This window comes from Dasypus novemcinctus, chromosome 1 (genome assembly GCF_030445035.2).
Source record: "Dasypus novemcinctus isolate mDasNov1 chromosome 1, mDasNov1.1.hap2, whole genome shotgun sequence".
Lineage (NCBI taxonomy): Eukaryota > Metazoa > Chordata > Mammalia > Cingulata > Dasypodidae > Dasypus > Dasypus novemcinctus.
In genome coordinates this window covers 53,390,597-53,410,559 of record NC_080673.1, presented here as the reverse complement: position 1 = coordinate 53,410,559, position 19,963 = coordinate 53,390,597, and the positions used below count along the sequence as shown (strand labels likewise).

General features: G+C 38.7%; 1 protein-coding gene across 2 annotated transcripts in view; it reads right to left on the bottom strand.

Annotated features, from left to right (window-relative positions):
• MGAT4D (MGAT4 family member D) overlaps window positions 1-19,114 on the bottom strand; it is an 80,619-nt gene extending 61,505 nt beyond the window's left edge. For both annotated transcript variants that reach the window (XM_058288918.2, XM_058288784.2), the window contains exons 1-2: window positions 18,947-19,114; window positions 4,458-4,616 (exon numbers count right to left, since the gene is read on the bottom strand). In XM_058288918.2, the coding sequence (XP_058144901.1) occupies window positions 4,458-4,616; window positions 18,947-19,040 (253 nt within the window). In that variant the 5' untranslated portion in view covers window positions 19,041-19,114. The remainder of the gene's footprint in view (window positions 1-4,457; window positions 4,617-18,946) is intronic.
• Between the last annotated feature and the right edge of the window lie 849 nt (window positions 19,115-19,963).

Genomic DNA, 19,963 nt, shown 5'->3' with positions numbered 1-19,963 from the left:
GAGCGGGTATAGCTCACTGGTTTGAGTGCCTGCTTCCCACATACGAGGTCCTGGTTTCAATCCCCGGTACCTCCAAAAAAAAAAAAAAATGTTAAACACAGAATTACCATATAACCTAGCAATTCCACTCCTAGTTATGTACCCCAAAGAACTGAAAACAGGTACTCAACAGGTACTCAAATACATGCGCGCAAATGCTCACAGCAGCATTTTTAATAGTAGTGAAAAGGTGGAAACAGCCCAAATATCCATCAATAAAAGAACAGATAAATAAATTATGATGTATCTTTACAATAGATTATTATTCCACCATAGAAAGGAAATACTGATACATGCTACATGAATGAATCTTGAAAACATTATGCTGAGTGAAATAAGCTAGACAAAAGTCCATGTATTGTATGATTCTATTTATATGAAATATACAGAATAGGTAAATCCAAAGAGACAGAACACAGAGCAATGGATACCAGGGCTGGGGGCAAGGAACACTGGGAAGCAAGTTTTCTTTTCACTTAATGAAATACTTTTGAATTAATAAGGTGTTGCACAGCATCACTAAATGCCACTGAATTGGTCACTTTAAAATGGTTAATTTTTTTATTGTAGGTTTTTAGTTTTTTTGTTTTGTTTTGTTTTTCATATATCAATGTTACAAGTTACTCCATTAATACAAGATAATAACTACAATAACAATAAATCTGCTTTGGTCTGTGGTTACACTCCTCCCTTTTGTTCATTCCTCAGTTTTGAGGGACATGGGATGATGCCCACTCTGACTGCTTCTGGCTGAGAAGGGACATAGGTATTACAGGACAGAGCAAAGGAACTGTTTTGCTTGCAAAGTTACTCCTTGTTTTGGGGATGGGACTAGTCCTTCATCTTTATTTTGTTAATTTTCCAGGACAAGACTGAAGAACTAGAGAATGGGAGTTGGCCACAACTCTGCAGGGTTTCAGGACTCAACCAGCATATGAACAATCTGAAGATTTAAGCCTCTGAGAAATATACTTAACAGGTTCATTGAAAATTATAGGTTCAAATAAAAGGAGTAAAAGAATCATGATTAAGGGAATTATAAATGAGTGTAACTATGTTACAGTGGGGACATAGATTTTCATATATTCCCAAATGGGCCTGCTGAGAGGGTGTTGATTTCGTGAAGCTTTATGGTTTGTCAATGGTGTCTGGATGTCCCTAGAGCCCCTGGAAGCACTTTTGTTTAATGTGGCAGTTTGTGAAACCTGCCTGAGACTTGTATACCTGTAACATCTGGAATGACCTCCCAACTCACTTTGAAATCTCTTAGACATAAAATCTCTATTTTATTTGATATGTCCCCCTTTTGGTCAAGGACTTTTTCTGAATACATCGCTGATGAATGCTCAGTATTAATCCCTCAGTGTCAAGGAAGCTCATCCCTGGGAGTTATGTTCCACATCAGGGGGGAGTTTGTAAGTTTATTTGCAGACTTTGGCTTAGAAAGAGAGCCCATTTGAGCAACAAGGAGGTTATCAGGAGGTTAACTTTTAGGCATTAATTTTAATTAGGCTTAGTTCCATTATCACAGGAATAAGATTCATAAGTACAAGCATTAAGATTGAGGGTTTGGCTTATTGGCTTGTTGTCTTTTATTAGACAGTTCTTATATATTTCAGAATTTTTTGCCATCCTATTTGAGAAAGTAGCAGGACTTTCCCAGGAGAGAAGTTTAATATTTTGTTGGCTACTATGTGGGCCTCTATGCAGAGAACTTACCTATGGCAACAAAGATACATTTATATCACATAGAAGTATGTTTTAGGCACATTTTCCCCTGTATCTCACCTCAATATCATCATCCTGTACTAGTGATGTACCTTTGTTATAGATCCTGAAAGAACATTCTTATATGTATATTATCAACCACAATCCTCGGCCATCACAGGGTTCACTGTGTTATACAGTCCCTCATTTTTATCTTCTAACTTTCCTTCTAGCAACATACATGACCCAAAACTCCCCCTTTCAACCACATTCTCACACTCACACTTGAGTGCTGTTACACTCACGTCTCTGTGCTACCATCACCTCTGTCCATTTCCAAACCATTACAATCAACCGAATTATAAATTTGCACAAATTAAGCATACACTTACTATTCCCTACTTCCATTCTATCTCCTGGTAACCTACTTCCAGACTCTACTTCCTAAGAACTATACTTAGTTCTTATCTGTGACCAGCATACAATATTTGTCTTTATGTATCTGGCATATTCACTCAACATAAGCTCCTCAAGCTTCATCCATGTTGTTGCATGTGTCAGGACTTCATTTCTTCTTAGGACTGAATAAAATTCCATCTATATCATTTTGCCACATAAATAGTTAATTTTATGTCATATGAATTCCACCTCAATTAAAAAAAAAATCAATGTGAATTCATTATGTTAACGGACTGAACCAAAAAACCCCAAATGATCTTACCAATGGAAACAGAAAAGGTATTTGACAAAATTCATTATCCATACATGATAAAAAGTCTCATCAAACTAGCAATAAAATTGAATTTTCTCAATATGATAAATGGCATTTTTAAAAAACTTACAGCTAACACTATACTTAATCATGAAGACTACAATTTTCCCCTTAATTTTAAGAACTATTAAAGTTCTCTCACCACTCTGACTCAATATTTTACTGTATATCTTGCAAGCACATAAAGTAAAAATATAAGTACATAAAGTAAAAATAAATAAAATGTATTCATATTGGAAAGGAAGAAATAAAACTCTCCCTATTCACAAATAATATGATTGTCCAGGTAGAAAGTCCCAAGAAATCAGCATAAAAGCTCTTAGAGCTAATAAGTAAATTTAGTGAGGTTGCAGGGTACAAGGTAAACATAAAAAATTCAACTGTATTTGAATATACTAACAAGGACCAATCAAACATTGAAAAAAATCTTAAAAGTAGTATGTTTTACAATAACCAACCCCAAATGAAATACTTAGGTGAAAATATAAAATAAGTATGTGCAGGATCTGTATGCTAGAAAGTACAAAATACTAATGAAAGAAACTGAAGAAGAGGTAAATAAATGGAGGGGCATGTAGTGTTCTTGCATTTAAAGACTAAATATAGTTAAGGTTTCAATTATCTTGAGTTTAAATTTCCATAAAGAGAATGAAAATGACAAGTCACAGAATGGAAGACAATATTTCCACATCACTCATCCATCTACTATGTATCAAAATATATACAGAACTCTCAAAAACTCAACAACAGCAAAATACCAACAACTCAATAAAAATCTAGCAAAATATATGAACAAACATTTCACCAACAAAAATATATGGCACATAAAAATGTTCAGCATAGTTAGTCATTAGGGGAACACAATTTAAAACTTAAATTGTTAAAGTTTTAAAATGGATAAAATAAATTGGACAGGAATGCACATACATTTCTGGGAGGGATGCAAAATGGTACAGGAACTTGGGAAACATTTGGCTGTTTTTTATAAAGCTAAACATACCCCTGACATATATATGACCCATCAATCCTACCTCGAAGTGTTTATCCTAAAGAAATGAAAACTTCTCTTCATTCAAAAATCTGGACACGATGTTTACTGCAACATTATTTGTAATTGCCCCGAATTGAAAGCAACTCAATTGTCCCCCAATTGGTAAATGGGTAAATAAACTGTATCCATTGTACATCCATACAATGAAATACTACTCAGAAGTATTGTTGGTCATTCAACAACTTGGCTGAATCTCAAATGCATTACGTTAAGTGAAAGAAGATAGTTCCAAATGGTTATCCACTATATGATTCCATTTATATGGTATCTGGAAAAGGACTATAGTAACAGAGAATTGATCTGTTGGTTGCAAGGGTTCAAAGCAGGGGGAGGATTTGGTGACAAAGAGGCTCCTGGAAATACAGGGAGCCACTGAAGGTTTATTTACAAGACAGTGTAGCCTTCTTGGACCTTATAAAAGCAGCAAGGCAAGGTAAGGACAAATTTAGTGACAGAGAGAAAACAGGAATATATTAGTAGTCATTCAGATTAGGCATGAAGGTAATCTGACTAGGTTAGTGGAGACGATGATAAGACAGATTTGTGATACATATAAAGAGAGAGGATGTGGAAGCAATGAGATTGCCTGTCGACTGACATGGCAGTATGGAAGGGGAGTGGAGCGTCAGGCATAATGCCAGGTGGCCGGCTGTATCCATTGCATGAATTACAGACTGTGGTAAAATTCACAGGGATAAAGAAAACGATAATTTTTGAGGTAGAGATACGGGGAAGCCTATCAGTGATGTCTCTTAACTGATTTTTGCATGTCTTACAATAGAACCAGTATTGATTTAGTTATGTTTATTGGGGAGAAATGGCCCTAAAATCAGAAGGCATAAATTCTAAATTTCCAAAAGCAAAACATGAAACAAAAACAACACAAACCTAGTTTTCTTGATAGAATGTCTCTCTCCGTAATTTCATGCTTGATTTTATTCAAGGCTTTTATCAGCTCTTGGCGATTTTTATCAGTTCTGTTTTTTAAATGTTGCATATTTGCCTTAAACTCCAAAATACGGTTTTTACAATTAAGTAATTTATTACCTGCAAGAAAACATATATGCATGTTTATACATGTAGCAATGGCATCATACAATTTTCTATAACGTATAACAAAAATGTAAAACACATAGCACTATATATCTATAATACATATAGCCCTATATATAATGCACACATATATAAGTGCTATATACACATATTGTGAATATATTATATACATAAAGACTGGAAATATAAACAATAAAATATAAAAAATAATAGTATCTGGAAGATAGGATTATCAATGGTTTTTGCTTAATTATTTTGTACTTTTCTCTGTTTTCCAAATTTTCCATTTTGTGTATATATTAAATGTATAATTAGAGGGAAAATCCCCATTGACCCAAAAATTTCACTTCTAAGAGTTTATCTGAAGAAAAGGACCAGGAATATGTCCAAAGATATGGCTCAAAGGATGTTCAACATAGACAGTATTATTTATGACTGTGAAAAAAAAACTGGACACAAACCCAGGGCCCAACAACAGGAAATTTGCTAAATAAATGAAAGAATAACCTTTTAACAGTGCTACTGGCTCTGGTTCAAATGGCACATAACTGATTGCCAGTTTTGTCATTTAGTATTTGTGTGACCTTAGGTAAGCTACTTAATAATTTCCACTAGCTTCTGTTCCTTCATCTGTGAATGGATATATAAGAATACCTGCCTAAGAGTTGTGAAGGCGTGATGTAAACCACTTGACAAAGCACATGGAAATGCTTTGACAAGTGCCTAATAAATATTTGTTATTTATCAGTAGACTACTCTTTATTCACTTACCAATGGACTATAATGCAGCTATGAAGAACCATCTTGATGAAGAATATTTAATGTTGTATAAGCAATTGTTTGTGAAGGCAAAATTATGTATAAAATAACTTCATTTTTTCAGGAAAAAACAGTACATATACACATGGCAAAAACTATTAATGTACAAGTTAATATTTTGTTAATATATAATCTGGTTGGTGGGATTTAGTGATTTTTATTTTCTATTTTTCAGTATTGTTTTGTTTCTAAAATAATGTTTCACTGCTTCTATAATCAGAAAAAAATAACAAGTGAAAACTTTACTTTTTATTTGCCAAGAACTCTGCATCAGGGGAAATGCAAAAATGAAAAAAAGATATGGTCAGTTCCTGCCTCTAGGAAGCTTATAGGGCAATTGGTAGAAATAACTTTAATTGATAACTTAAGACAATGTGCTAGTCCGATGTTATAGGCTCCCTTCCCCTTGAGTTTTAACTAGTTAAGAATAGACATAGGTAACACCAGCCCCAAACTGGAGCTGACTATCAGCTTTATTCAGGACTTTTTGATAAAGGGTACTTTGCAGAGTGTACTGGGATGTCCTTCGCTCCCAACCCAAGTTGAACTTACCCCTACCACCACCACATTACTGAAAGAAAAAGTGGAGAGTGATGGCATGACACTTATAAAGGGGATAATTTGCCATATATAATACTAGTTGGGAGGAAGAAGTAAAGGGGTGACCCCTGGCCTTTTTTCAGAGAGTACATAAAACAGAGAGTATAAGAGAAAGAGCCAGAGATGGCCCAAGATGTCTTTCAAAGGAAGTGATTCTGCTCCTTATAAATATGGTCCTATAGAAGTAGGGCCTGAGCAATCTCACCAACCAGAAAACTCTCTCCTTATTCTGAAAAGCTAATGAGACAGTGGGAAAACCTCCAGGTGTTCACCCTAAAAATGTCCTCTTGAGGAGTGTGAAAGTCTACCTACAGTATGGAAGAAAATATTTGCAAACCACATATCTACTATAGTTTTAACATTCTGAATACATAAAACAATCCTACAATTCAACAATAAAAAGACAAATAACCCAATTTAAAATTGGACTGAAGACTTGAATAGACATTTCTCCAAACAAGATATACGATTGGCCAAAGAGCTCAACATCATTAGCCATTAGGGAAATGTAAATCACAACCACAATAAAATACCATTTCGTACCCATTAGAAAGGCTACTATTTAAAAAAAAAAAGGAAAAAGGAAACAAGTTTTGGAGTGGATGTGTAGAAATGAATATTGTTTGTAGTGGGAATGTAAAATGGTGTAGCATCTGTGGAAACAGTTTGATGGTTCCTTAGAAAGGTAAATATAGAACTAGCATGTAAAACACAATCCAAGTTCTAGGTATATTCCCAAAAGAATTGAGAGCAGGGAATCAAACAGATATTTGTTTACCAATGTTTGTAGTGGCATTATTCACAATTACCAAAAGATGGAAGCAACCCAAGTGTTCATCAACAGATGAGTGGATAAACAAATTATGGTATATACACACAGTGGAATATTATTCATCTATAAAAAATGAGTGAGGTTCTGACCCATACTACAACACTGATGAATGTTGAAGTCACTTCGTTGATTGAAATAAGCCAGACACAAAAGGACAAATATTGTATGGTCTGCTTTATATGAAATAACTACAATATGCAAATTTAGTCTCAGAAACTAGAATAAAGGTTCCCAGGGGTTGGGGTGGGGATAGTGAATGAGGAGTTAATACCTTATTGTTACAGAGTTTCTGTTTGGGGTCATGGAAAAATTTTGGTATGGATAATGGTGATGATAGTACAACACTATGAAGGTAATACCATTGAATTTTATATTTGAAGATAGTTAAAAGGAGAAATTTTCCATTGCATGTATGTTTCCAGAATAAAATTTTTAAAACTTTTTAAAATTTTTATTTAAAAATCTTTGTACAATACAAAGAATGAATGCTATTATAAACTATGGATATTGTTTCATCAACTGTGACAAAAGTATCACACTAATGTGAATGTTAATAGGGAAAACTGTGTGGTTGGGGATACAGTCTGCATTTTCTGTAAGCCTGAAGTCTCGAATTTAAAAAATGAGAAAAAGAAAAAGAAAGAGTAGAGAGATAGAGGGGCAACTGTTCTCTTTCATCATTCCTCTGTCTTCAACCTTCTCTTTTTCCTTCATTCCTTCTCCATGCAGTTTCCACAGTTAAGAGAATATTGGAAAATATTCTTGCCTAACCATAACTTCTACACTTAAAAAGCTCTAGCATTGCAGTTATCCCATAGTACCAGTTTTCTTCTTTTATAGCACTAGAATTTTTGGCTGTGTACACAGCAACCTAACTAGAGATTATATTTCTTAGAGTCTCTTGCCTTTGATTGGGTCATGTGATTTTCATCCAGTGCAATGTGAGTAGAAGTTGTTGCATGCACCTTCTAGTGCCAGCTCTTAAAGGGTCCAGGGAGGGTGGTGGTATGTTTCCCTTCCTCTTTTTATCCTTCCCTTGGTGGAATGTAGATACTGGTGGCCCATCAGGTATTATACAGAGAAGACAATGCCCTAGAGATGCAGAGTAATAAAAGGGAAGAAACCCAAAGACTCCAATGAGGCTACGGAGGAAAATCTCCACATCAGCCCATTAACTCATGTAAACCCTTCTTTTTTTTTTTTTTAAGATTTATTTATTTATTTTAATCCCCCCCCCCGCCCCGCCCCGCCAGTTGTCTGTTCTCTGTGTCTTTTTGCTGCGTCTTGTTTCTTTGTCTGCTTCTGTTGTCGTCAGTGGCACGGGAAGTGCGGGCAGCACCATTCCTGGGCAGGCTGCACTTTCTTTCGCGCTGGGCAGCTCTCCTTACGGATGCAGTCCTTGCGTGTGGGGCTCCCCTACGCGGGGTCACCCCTGCGTGGGGCGGCACTCCTTGCGTGCATCAGCACTACGCATGGGCCAGCTCCACACCGGTCAAGGAGGCCCCGGGTTTGAACCGCAGACCTCCCATGTGGTAGACAGACGCCCTAACCACTGAGCCAAGTCCGTTTCCCTAAACCCTTCTTGTGTAGGTATCTGTCAATGAATCTGAACTTTCATTCTATCTAATACTAGGATGTGGACCAAAGAAAGTAAGCACACAAAGCACCCTCTGGCCTGGGTCACTTTGTTAAAATGTAATGCCACTTTCCCACTCCAAACACGTCAATGACTTTCCATTAGGCTTAGAAAAAAGCACCCAATCCTCACTATGACCTACAGAGCCCTACATTATCTGGTCCTCGTTTCCTACCCTTCCTACCTCATTCTGAGGGAGCCTGGCTCCAGCCACACTGGCTTCCTTTTGATTCCTCACACAGACCAAATACTCCCCCACAGGGCTCAGGGTCTTACAACTTTCTCAGCAAGGAATGCTCCTCCCCCAGAGACTAATGTGGCTAGTAGCTCCCTAATTTCATCCCATTCTCTGTTAAAATATTACCTTCTCGCACATACCTGTCCTGCCATCCTATGTAAAAATACACACCCTTTTCTCTCACACTATCCTCCTTGTATTTTTTTCTTCAAATGGCTTATTACCATGTTATTACTGTCTGTTATACGTTTGCTGTTTTTATGTTTTTCCTCCAGAGAATTCTAGAATGTAAGTTTCAAAACTGCAAGAAATTTATTTTCTTTACTATTAAACCCCCAATACCTAAAATAGTGAGTGGCATTCAGCTCCTACACAAATACAGGCTGAATAAATAAATTAATAAATTAAGGGACCTGTCAGTGTCTGGAATGATTTTAGTGATTCTTAAATGGAATCATACTTTAAGCCAAAGAACTGCATGTATCCTAGATAAACCATGCATACTCATATAGTGAGTACTATTTGAGGATACTTTTGATTTTTAGAGGTGGACATGATTTCACCAGTATAACTCTATATTTTTAGGGTTTCCTAGGTGATATTCTCTTTGCAAAATGGATCATGTGTTCAGAGTTGATATATCGTGGGTGATGCAACATATCTGGGCTTCCACAATGTGGCTCAGCCCCCAAGGAATCAATTTGGTAGAAAAGAGTTTTCTCTAGAGGAAGCAGTATTTACATAAACAACTACACAGAAATGCTGAAGCATTCAATGTCTAATCTTGGTTCTGCTTCTTATACATTCTTGTCTGATAATGCAATTTATCAATATTCTATTTAAAATATTTATATTATTTGCAAAGTAACTCAGGTTTTCGTGAGGATGAAATGATATAAAACCATTTTACAAATGTTTGAAAGAAACAATCATTAGATGTTTTGAGTAAAAGAAGCATCACTGTGGTGAAATTGTGAAAACAAACACCAGTCCACGTGGGCAGTGGGCCTATGTGATATCCACCTATAAAAGTCTGCAGGTGAGATCATACATATCAGTGACTCTTGCTACTCACAGCAAGAATCCAAGCAAGGCTCTCAGTAGAAATAAAATGCAAGCCATGTTTGTAATTTTCAATTTCCTAGAAGATACATTTTAGAAAGTAAAAAGAGACGTGTGAAAGTAATTTTAAATAATACCTGTTATTTAATCCAGTATGTCCAGAACACCACTACTGTAACATGTAATCAACATAAAAATAATTAATGGGGCATTTTATTTTTTTTGTAATCCTGTGTGTATTTCATACTAACAGCACACCTCAATTGAGGTGCTGAATTTAACCATTACGATGAAATGTAGTCCTATCAAAACTATAAAATTTTGTTCAGTGGAGAAATATTTTACATTGCTTTTGTTATAAAATCTAAATTACTTAAAATTAAATAAAGTTAAGTATTCAGGTCCTCAATGGTACTAGCTGCATTTCAAGTGCTCGGTAGCTACATGGCTCAGAGCTACCATTTTGGACAGCACAGCCCTTAGGGCATCAACTGTGGGTTTCTTAGAAATGTATCTCCGGACTCTGGACCTAGTAATCACAGTCTGCATTTTAATAAGATTCCCAGTGATTGGGATGTACATTAAAATTTGAGAAGCACTGCTACAGTGATTTTTTTTGTTTTGTCTTTATTATCTTTGGCATTACCATAGTTAGGCCTCTATTGCCTCTAGCTGCACTGTTATAATTGTCTTTTAATTGGTCTCTTACCTCTAATCCACCATTAATCTTCCAGAAACACAGCTCAAACACTTTAAATCATTCCCTGAATGCTTACTGAATAATGTCCAAACTACTTATCTTGGCAAAGAAGGCTCTATACAATATGGCCATGACCTTGATTTCATTTACTAAATGCCTGCAGTAATGAGGAACATGCTAAAACATTCACTCCTTCCATTTAATACTTACCATTTGCCACTCACTATACTATGGTTAATAAATATAAAGTAAGGTTCTTGCTCTCTACCAATTGACAAGCAGGTCGCAAAAGGAGGGGGGAAATAATTATATATTTAAACAACTAACTATAATATAAGTATCAAAATGAAATTGTTTTCAAAGTATCACAGGCAAAGGGAAATAGAAATGATTAATTCTTAAGAAGGACTAAGGAGTAGGGGAGGGAGGAGGGAAATGAGAAGAGGGGAATTGGAGAACTTGAAGAATATATAGAATTTTGCCACAGAGCAAAGGGCAGGGAAGTGCATTCCAGACTAAGGAAACAACAAAATGAATGCATAGAATAATAGATAATGGTACAGAATATTCAGGGGAAAGCAAGTAATTCAGGGGGATAAAAAGAAAGAAAAAATGTATGGAGTTAAAGTATTGTCAGAACACTTCCAATATATTATTCATTATTTGTACACAAGGTGTTTTCAAAGAAAAAATATCTGAAGCAGGGGAGCAGGTATAGCTCAGTGGTTGAGCACATGCTTCTCATGTACGAAGTCCCAGGTTCAATTCCTGGTACCCCCTGAAGCAGTTAGTAGAAGATGAAACCAGAAAAGTAAAACATATTTTAGATTACTCCTCTCCAGGCATGCTTTGCTCTAAGCAAATCACACTACATGCCACATCTTTTAAATTCCCTATGAGGGGTCCTTCTATGCCTTAGGTTTTATTGTGAAATATTTCACGAATTACAAAAAGTATACAAAACAGTAAAGAATAATACAACATCCACAAACTCCCCACTATCTTGGGCTTAGATATTCCATCTGTATCCTTCCCAAATGAAATTCTCCTTCCTCCTTACCCCATCCTAAGGTAACCAGGGTCCTGAATTTCCTATTAATTGCTACTGTTTTTCTTTATAGTTTTACCACTGCTGAGAGCTGATTTATTTGGTGGTTTGAAGCTGTATGTACCCCAGAAAAAACATGTTCTTAAATTTAATCCATTCCTGTGGATGTAAGCCCATTGTAAGTAGGACTTTTTGATGAGGCTACTTCACTTAAGATGTGACCCACCTCATTGAGGATGTGTCTTAATCATATCACTGGAGTCCTTTATCAATAGAATGGAGAGAGAGAGAGAAAGCCACATAAGCAAGAAGCTGAAAGCAACGAAACCCAGAAGAGAAGAAGAGAAGAGAAAGACCAGCAGAAGCTACCATGTGCCCTGCCCTTGCACAGGAGACAAAATCCATGGCAGCCAGTCTTTGGGAAGAAAGTCATAACCTTGATGATGCCTTGATCTGAACATTTTATTGGCCTCAAACTGAACTCCTTTATAAACAAAATAAAACTGTATGCATTTTCCACAGTGCTTCTTTTGCTCAATTTATGTTTTTGAGATTCATCTATATAGATGAATCAAGCTGTAGTTCTTTCATTTTTATTGCTGTAAAATTTAACGCTATATTGAATATGCCACAATATTTATCTCATCTACCGTTGATGAACAAATTATTATAAGAAATGTTACCAAAAGTAACAGTAAACATGTTCAAGAGTTTCCCTAGGATATAACTGGTGATAGAGGTGTTATTTAAAATATTTGACAACCTGCATGGCATAAGTACTGGTTAATGAAAACAGAATTTGGCCACAAACCATTGGTATGGTTGTACACCAATAAAATTTCAACCCTGACTAGTGGTGGAATTGCTAGGACCTAGGAAATGCAAATTTCATAACGAAAGTGACCATATACATAATCCCCCTAGGACAGTAAGAGTGAATTCCTGTAGTTACATATACTCATTATATTTCCGATTTCCTAATTTTAAAAATCAGAACGGTATAAAATATCCTGTAATTTTAAATTTGTATTTCCTTGATTGCTAATGAGGTCTTTCATATGTTTATTCAACATTTATGTTTCAACTTTTTAAATTCATCTTCATTCTTTTTAGCCATTTTTCTACTGGGTTATTTGTCTTTTTTATATTAATTCATAGCCATTTTTAATACATTCTGATTACTAGTTCTTTGTCTTGCACACATCTTCAACCAATTTGTGGCTTATGTTTTCATTCTTTTAGTGGTAATTTTGAAGAATTTAATGAAATAGAATTTAAAAGTCTCTTCCTTCATGATTTGTATATCTTATATTTTAAGAAATTTTCTTTATCCCAAGGTTAAAAAACCAGTTTTCAGAGTGGGTGTAGCTCAGTGGTTGAGTGCCTGCATCACATGTACAAGGTCCTAGGTTCAATCATCCCCGGTGCCTCAAAAAAAAACAACCAGTTTTCCATATTGTCCCCACAAAATATTGTAATATTGTCTTTGAAATTAATTGACCTTACATATAATGTCGGTAATGATTTTTCTAAGTGTAAGATAAGAATCCCCTTCCTTTTTCATTTGTCATAAATGTAAGCAATTTTCTCAGTACTATTTACTACTTTGTAATAACCACTCTTATTATTGGTCATTCTGTCTATCCCTATACCAATAGCACAGTTTTAATTATTACAATCTCCAATTCTACTAGGTCAAGTCTTACTACCTTGCTCTTATTCTTCAGAAGCTCTTTACATTTCCATATCAATTTTAGAATGAGGTTGCCAATTTTTACAAAAGCACGGGCACACTGAAACATGACCTATTGAAAGAGAGTAGTGAAAGAAAAATCTTCCCAATGGGCAGAGTTTCGAGCACTGCATGTGTTCATTCATTTCAGGATATGTAAGGACCCATGGACAGTAGCAGATAGCCTGCTGTGTGCTCAGGGGCCTGAAAGGAAAGCCTGGAGAATCAGACACAGGACATCTGGTGAAGAAGTATGTGGATGGATATATGGGAGGGATCTTGAAGGGTTAAAATCTTTGTATCACATGTTAATGCTCACAAGAAAGCATCTCTAAAGATCACTGAAAAAGCAAGTAGACAAAGTGACTCAACCAGTTAACCTCAGCCAGCCTTGTCAATGACCACTCCAGAAATGGCAGAGCAAGCACACCGAATGGCCATGTTGCAGAGACCTACACACAGAACCTGCAATATAGACACTCACTGACCAAGGCCTCTGATCATCCAACTTTTCAGCAACAGAAACTAAGACTGAGACTCCAAAATAGTTCTTTTCTCAAGGAGACCAATTGGCCACTTGCTGATTAATTTACTGCATGGGGCTCCTTCTATCCTGCAAGAGTCAGAAATTCATTCTTAAAGGAATATACAACTATTCTAGCTGTGCTTTTGCCTGCATTACCTCAGTCAACACCACTATCCTCCCACCAAGAATACACTCTCTTGATCATGGCACTTTTATTATATAATAGAGCTCTTTATATGGCAGTGGAAATCCTTCAGCTTTGGTTTTTTCCCAAATTTCACTTGGCAATTTTGACCCTATTTCATGTGAAATTTAAAATCATCTGAGGCAGTTTGAGATTTATGAATTCCAAAAAAGATTTTTGTTTGTAAACTGGTCTGCTCCTCTGGGCGTGATAACCTTTTGGTTGTATTCAGCTGAGACATCTGATTAAACTATGTTAAGATTAGGGCTTGGATTCAACCATGTCATTAGAATATGACTCAGACTGATAAAACAGACTCTCCCACGGAAGTAGAGACACAGAGAAAAAGAACACAGAGAAAGAGACAGCTCATGAGACACGGGAGAGGCCCTGGGAAGAGAGATGAGCCTGACAGTCTACAATTAACCTTGTGAAGAGAACAGAGCTGCTAAGTCCAGAAAGAAATAAGCCCTGGGGAGAGAGACGAGCCTTATGCCAGGCTACAGCTGAGATCAGAAGCTGGGACCATGGAGCCTTAAGAGGAAGAAGGAAGGGTGAATCCTCACAAACATCGCCTGCCATCTCACTTCACCACATGGCATTTGGTAGTGCCCTGCCAAACTGCCTTCCCCTGCCTGAGTGACAGATGTTCCAGCATTGGCAACAGCAGTAGCAGCCCAATTGGGGGTGTACTATTGTCAGCAGGTAAGTGCTGGCTCCTCCAGGGAAGGTAATCAAAAGATGAGTAGGGGCTCCTGGAGTGCTGGATTCTTAAGGAAACACACTTAAAGAAAGGAATCTAGGATTGGTTATCTGCCCTTCACGGCTTGAATGCAGTGTTGCTCTACCTCTCGTTGCTGGTAGAAAATGGTATGTACTGACTAAATGTCACCTAATTATCACCTGTCATTGACTGGGATGAAGTGGCTGCTGCAATTCATTTTTAAGGTGAATTGATGATTTTAAGGACTGTGGGGTGGAATAGATTTTTATTACTGCCCTGGAGAATTTACCATCCCTATTAGCATTATGTGACAATGTTATTCACACCCTTGAAATACTTTCTCGACTGAGCTCTCTCTCACTAACCTAGTTTTTCCTTGACTTTGAAGTATTAGCAATCCACAGGGCTCAAACCTTCAGACTTTCCTCTTTCTACACTCCTTAGTTGATCTCATCCAGTCTCATGACTTTAAATACTATTTATATGCTGACAGCTCTCAAATTTTTACGTCCAACCCTGACCCAGGCTCATAGATACAAATGCCTAGTTAACACTTTCAGTGGGATGTCTAATAGACACCTCATACTTAACTGAAAATATTGATTTTATCCCCAAAATCTCCTCCTCCACCAGCCTTAATCATTTCAATAAACTCCTTTCTCCAGTACTTTAAACCAGTGTCACTCAACAAGGGGAGATTTTGATGGAGACATTTGGCAATCTGGACATTTTTGATTGCCAAACTCAGGGGTGGAGGGTGGGAGTATGCTATCGGCATCTAGTGGAAAAACACCTAATGGACGCTAAATGTCCTATGATGGAGAAAAGTCACTGACAACAAAGAATTATCCAGCCCAAAATGTCAATAGCGGAGAGGCTGAGAAACCCTGATTTTAACTAAAACCTCTTGGAGTCTTCCAAGATTCTTCTCTTTGTTTCACAGCCCACAACCAACAATCATTTAAATGTGTGTGTGTGTGTGTGTGTGAGAGAGAGAGAGAGAGAGAGAGACCAGGCCCTCCTCTGCTCCTCTGCACAGGACCCTTTTTTTTTTTTAAGACTTAATTATTTTATTAATTTATTTCTCTCCCCACCCCTCCCACCCGCCCCAGTTGTCTGTTCTCTGTGTCTATTTGCTGCATCTTCTTTGTCTGCTTCTATTGTCAGCGGCACGGGAATCTGTGTTTCTTTTGGTTGTGGCATCTTGTTGTGTCATCTCTCCGTGTGTGCAGCGCTACTCCTGGGAAGGCTGCACTTTCTTTCGTGCTGGGTGGCTCTCCTTATGAGGCGCACTCCTTGCACGTGGGGCTCCCCAGCGTGGGGACACCCCTGTGTGGCAGGGCACTCTTGCACGCATCAGCACTGCGCATGGGCCAGTCCACACGGGTCAAGGAGGCCCGGGATTTGAATCACGGATCTCCCGTGTGGTAGACGGACGCCCTAACCACTGGGCCAAGTCTGCCACCCAGACCCTTTCTTACACAAAATAAAATCCGTGTCCTTACTATGGCATCCACCCTCCTGTTCACATTGGCTTCCTGATGTTTCACAAGCATATCAAGTTGATTCCACCTCAGTGCCATTGCACTTGTTTTCCCCTTTGCCTGGAAAACTCCTCCTCCAGATATTCACAGGCAATGATTCCTCACTTCATTTAGTAATCTTCCCAAATATATCCTTTTAAGGGAATTCTCAAATCACCCTATCTAAAATAGCTCTCTTCCCTCTGACATCATACATAAATTAATCACTTATTTTTTACTGCTTGTTTTCCCTAACCAAAATGTAAGGTCCTTGAAAGGTCGTTTGCTTTGTGGACCTAGTGCCTATGATTTAAACAGGTACTTGTTAAATTCATTCATTCATTCAACAAATATTTAGCATGCCTATTATGCACCAGGCATTGTTGCAGGTGTTGGGGATACAGGCTAAAACAGGAAAAAAAAGTTGGGTTGAACCAATTATTGAATGAATTGTTACTATTATTAGTGTACAGAAAGAAAAAAGGTTACTCATAAAAATAAATAAATACATTATTTTTAATGGGGGGAAATAATAAAACAGTAGGTTGTGGCTATCATTATAACAAATATTCCAAAAGTTTCACTGATAAGAGTGACAGCTATAGATCAAATGTTAAAAACATGGAAACTATTCATCTTGGTGCTTTACTACTACTTCAATAACTAAATGTAGTCTGTGTTTTCTTTTGTTGATGTAAGAGCATCTCATATTACTAGAATTAATTTCCTAATTATTTTAGAGCTAGGTTCCACAAAAATGCATAAATAGAAGACATGGAAATGACAAACTGTCTTATCTGCCATTTTAAGAGTGTTTCATTGTCAAGAACAGTAACTCATTTTCTCGACTTGAAAAATGGATTATAAGAATAGAAATTATTTGAGGAACAAAACTTTTTCCTAGTCGTAACTAGAAAACACACCAAAATGACTGCATGTATCTCAAAGTTTACAGTTTCATTTTAAGTTTATTAACTGTATTAAAACTTTTGAGGTTAACATTCTAAATTACCATCCAAAATTACTATTTAAGAAGTTCACATTTTGCTTTTTAATTATGAGAAGCCTTTTTTTTTTTTTAAAGATTTATTTATTTAATTCCCCCCCCTCCCCTGGTTGTCTGTTTTCTGTGTCTATTTGCTGCGTCTTGTTTCTTTGTCCGCTTCTGTTGTCGTCAGCCGCACGGGAAGTGTGGGCAGCGCCATTCCTGGGCAGGCTGCTCTTTCTTTTCACGCTGGGCGGCTTTCCTCACGGGCGCACTCCTTGCGCGTGAGGCTCCCCTACGCAGGGGTCCCCTGCGTGGCAGGGCACTCCTTGCGCGCATCAGTGCTGTGCATGGGCCAGCTCCACACGGGTCAAGGAGGCCCAGGGCTTGAACCGCGGGCCTCCCATATGGTAGACGGACGCCCTAACCACTGGGCCAAAGTCCATTTCCCTTTTTTTTGTTTTGTTTTAATAGTGTTCACTTGTTATTCTAAAATTAATACACAGTTGAATAATGTTCCTTATAGAAAATGAAGTAAAGGACAAGTATATAAAATGATTAAAGATTAGTAGAAATTTTGTAAATCAGATCAATGAACATACTTTTCTAATCTTTGAAACAAGTGGGATAGAATGTAGATGTTTTGTGTACATTATAAACTTTAGTATTAGCTAGAGTACTAAAACATGAAGCCACTTCCAAACTTGGACCTCAACACTACTAGCAAGATTACTTAGTGTGTATCCTGAGTTATAAATACGTTTACAAAGAAAAATGAAAATTAAGCTTAAAGTAACCTCAGGACAGTCTTGGACGTCTGGGTTAATATATTTACAGAATTCTTAAGTTCACAAATTCAACTATTTGAATGCTTAAATGTATCCTACGGGCAATTAAAATTGCCAGATAAAATACAGTTTTCCCAGTTAAAATTTAAATTTCAAAGAGCAATGAATTTTTTTAAAGTATAAATGTCCTATATTTTTAATACCCAAAAAATTATTCATTGTCCGAAATTCAAATTTAACTGGGCAACCTATATTTTTATTTGTTAAGCTGGCAACTCCATGGACAAAAATAAAGCCTTGGGTGTGTTTCAAAATGGCAACTCAAGTGGCAGGGTCCATTTGAGAAAATGTGGGCGCTAAACCAGTGCTCTCAATTGTCCATCATGTCCCTCTCCATTCTCCCGACCCCGTTTCGGCTTCGTAAAACTACTTTAGGGAGCCTGAAGTGGGACCTGACAACACAACCTCTATCCCACGAATGAGGAAGCACGCTCGCTCTGTTTGAGGAGTTCTTAAAAGTCAGACACTCAGACGTTCCTGAAAAGATGAGGAGGAAAAACCAAAAGGAAGCCGGGCACAAATTTCGCCCTTGCGCCTTCGGAGGAGAGAGGCGCAGGGCGTCCTCGGGGCGCGGGAAGGCCGCGGAGGCAGCCTCGGGCCACCGCCCGCAGGGGGCGCGCGTCCCGGCGGGAGCCGAGGCCTCTCCGGCGTGGACGCCGGCGCCCGTTACGACCTAACCGCCCGCGGGTCTGACGAGGGCGTGGGGGATACATAGGCGAAGCCCCACCGCAGTTATTCTCTAAAAAGGCAAAAAAAAAAAAAAGTATCCTAATAAAAAGAGCAGGCGATCGCCGCCTGGGTCCAGCCGCCCCACTTCTCGCTGAGCGGGCCCGAGGCCGGAGGTGGGAGGGGCCACCGGCTGCTTACTGATTTGGGTCATCCTGGAGATGCAGAAGCAGGAGAAGCTGAAGAGCACACAGACGAGGAGGCCGAGCAGCACGTTCACTCGCTTGGACCTCATCGTGGTGCCGGCAGGCGGGGAGGAGCCGGCGGCCAGGGCTGAGCGCGCGCGGCGGCCAGGGCTGAGCGCGCGCGGCGGCCAGGGCTGAGCGCGCGCGGCGGCCAGGGCTGAGCGCGCGCGGCGGCCAGGGCTGAGCGCGCGCGGCGGCCAGGGCTGAGCGCGCGCGGCGGCCAGGGCTGAGCGCGCGCGGCGGCCAGGGCTGAGCGCGCGCGGCGGCCAGGGCTGAGCGCGCGCGGCGGCGCGGACTCCCGGCCGCGCGCCCGGGGCCCCGCCCGCTCCCTGCCCCCGCGGGCCCCCTGCCCTCCCGGACCTTCCATTCGGCTGGCACTTCTTTATCATCGTGAACCACTTGCTAGGACTCGCGGGAGGTTAAATGCGACAAACCATGGGAAGCGCCCCACTGCCTGGCACATGCTAGGTTTATTTTTCTACAGTAGTGAATAACTTTTGTGCCAAACTCTGAGTAAAATGTTTGCATATATTATTTCCTTAAGTCCTCCCCACATCCTTATTAGGTAGATGCTATTGTTATCTTCGTTTTATGGATGAACAACCTGAACCATATGAAAAATGAGAAACTTTCTGCGGGTCACACATCTGGAAGTAGTTGCTTTACAAATCGTGTACATAGATAGGAAGTTCCTGAAGAGAACATGTATCTTTACTTGGCGATTATGAGCCTAACTGGTAGCCACTAAAAGTCTCCATTAATTTAGAGGTGGGTTTAGGATTTTGGGTGGGAAGTGACCAATATCTGCCTTCAGCATAATCCATGTAGTTTTTGTTGTTCTTTTGGGAGGTGGCTTCCCTCCCCACCTACTTCAAGAGCAGGGAGTCAGATTTTCTCTAAAAGAAAGCAGTTATATGTACAGCATGCAGCAGCCCGGGGAGACCCTAGCTGAATTTTGCAAACTTTAAGATAA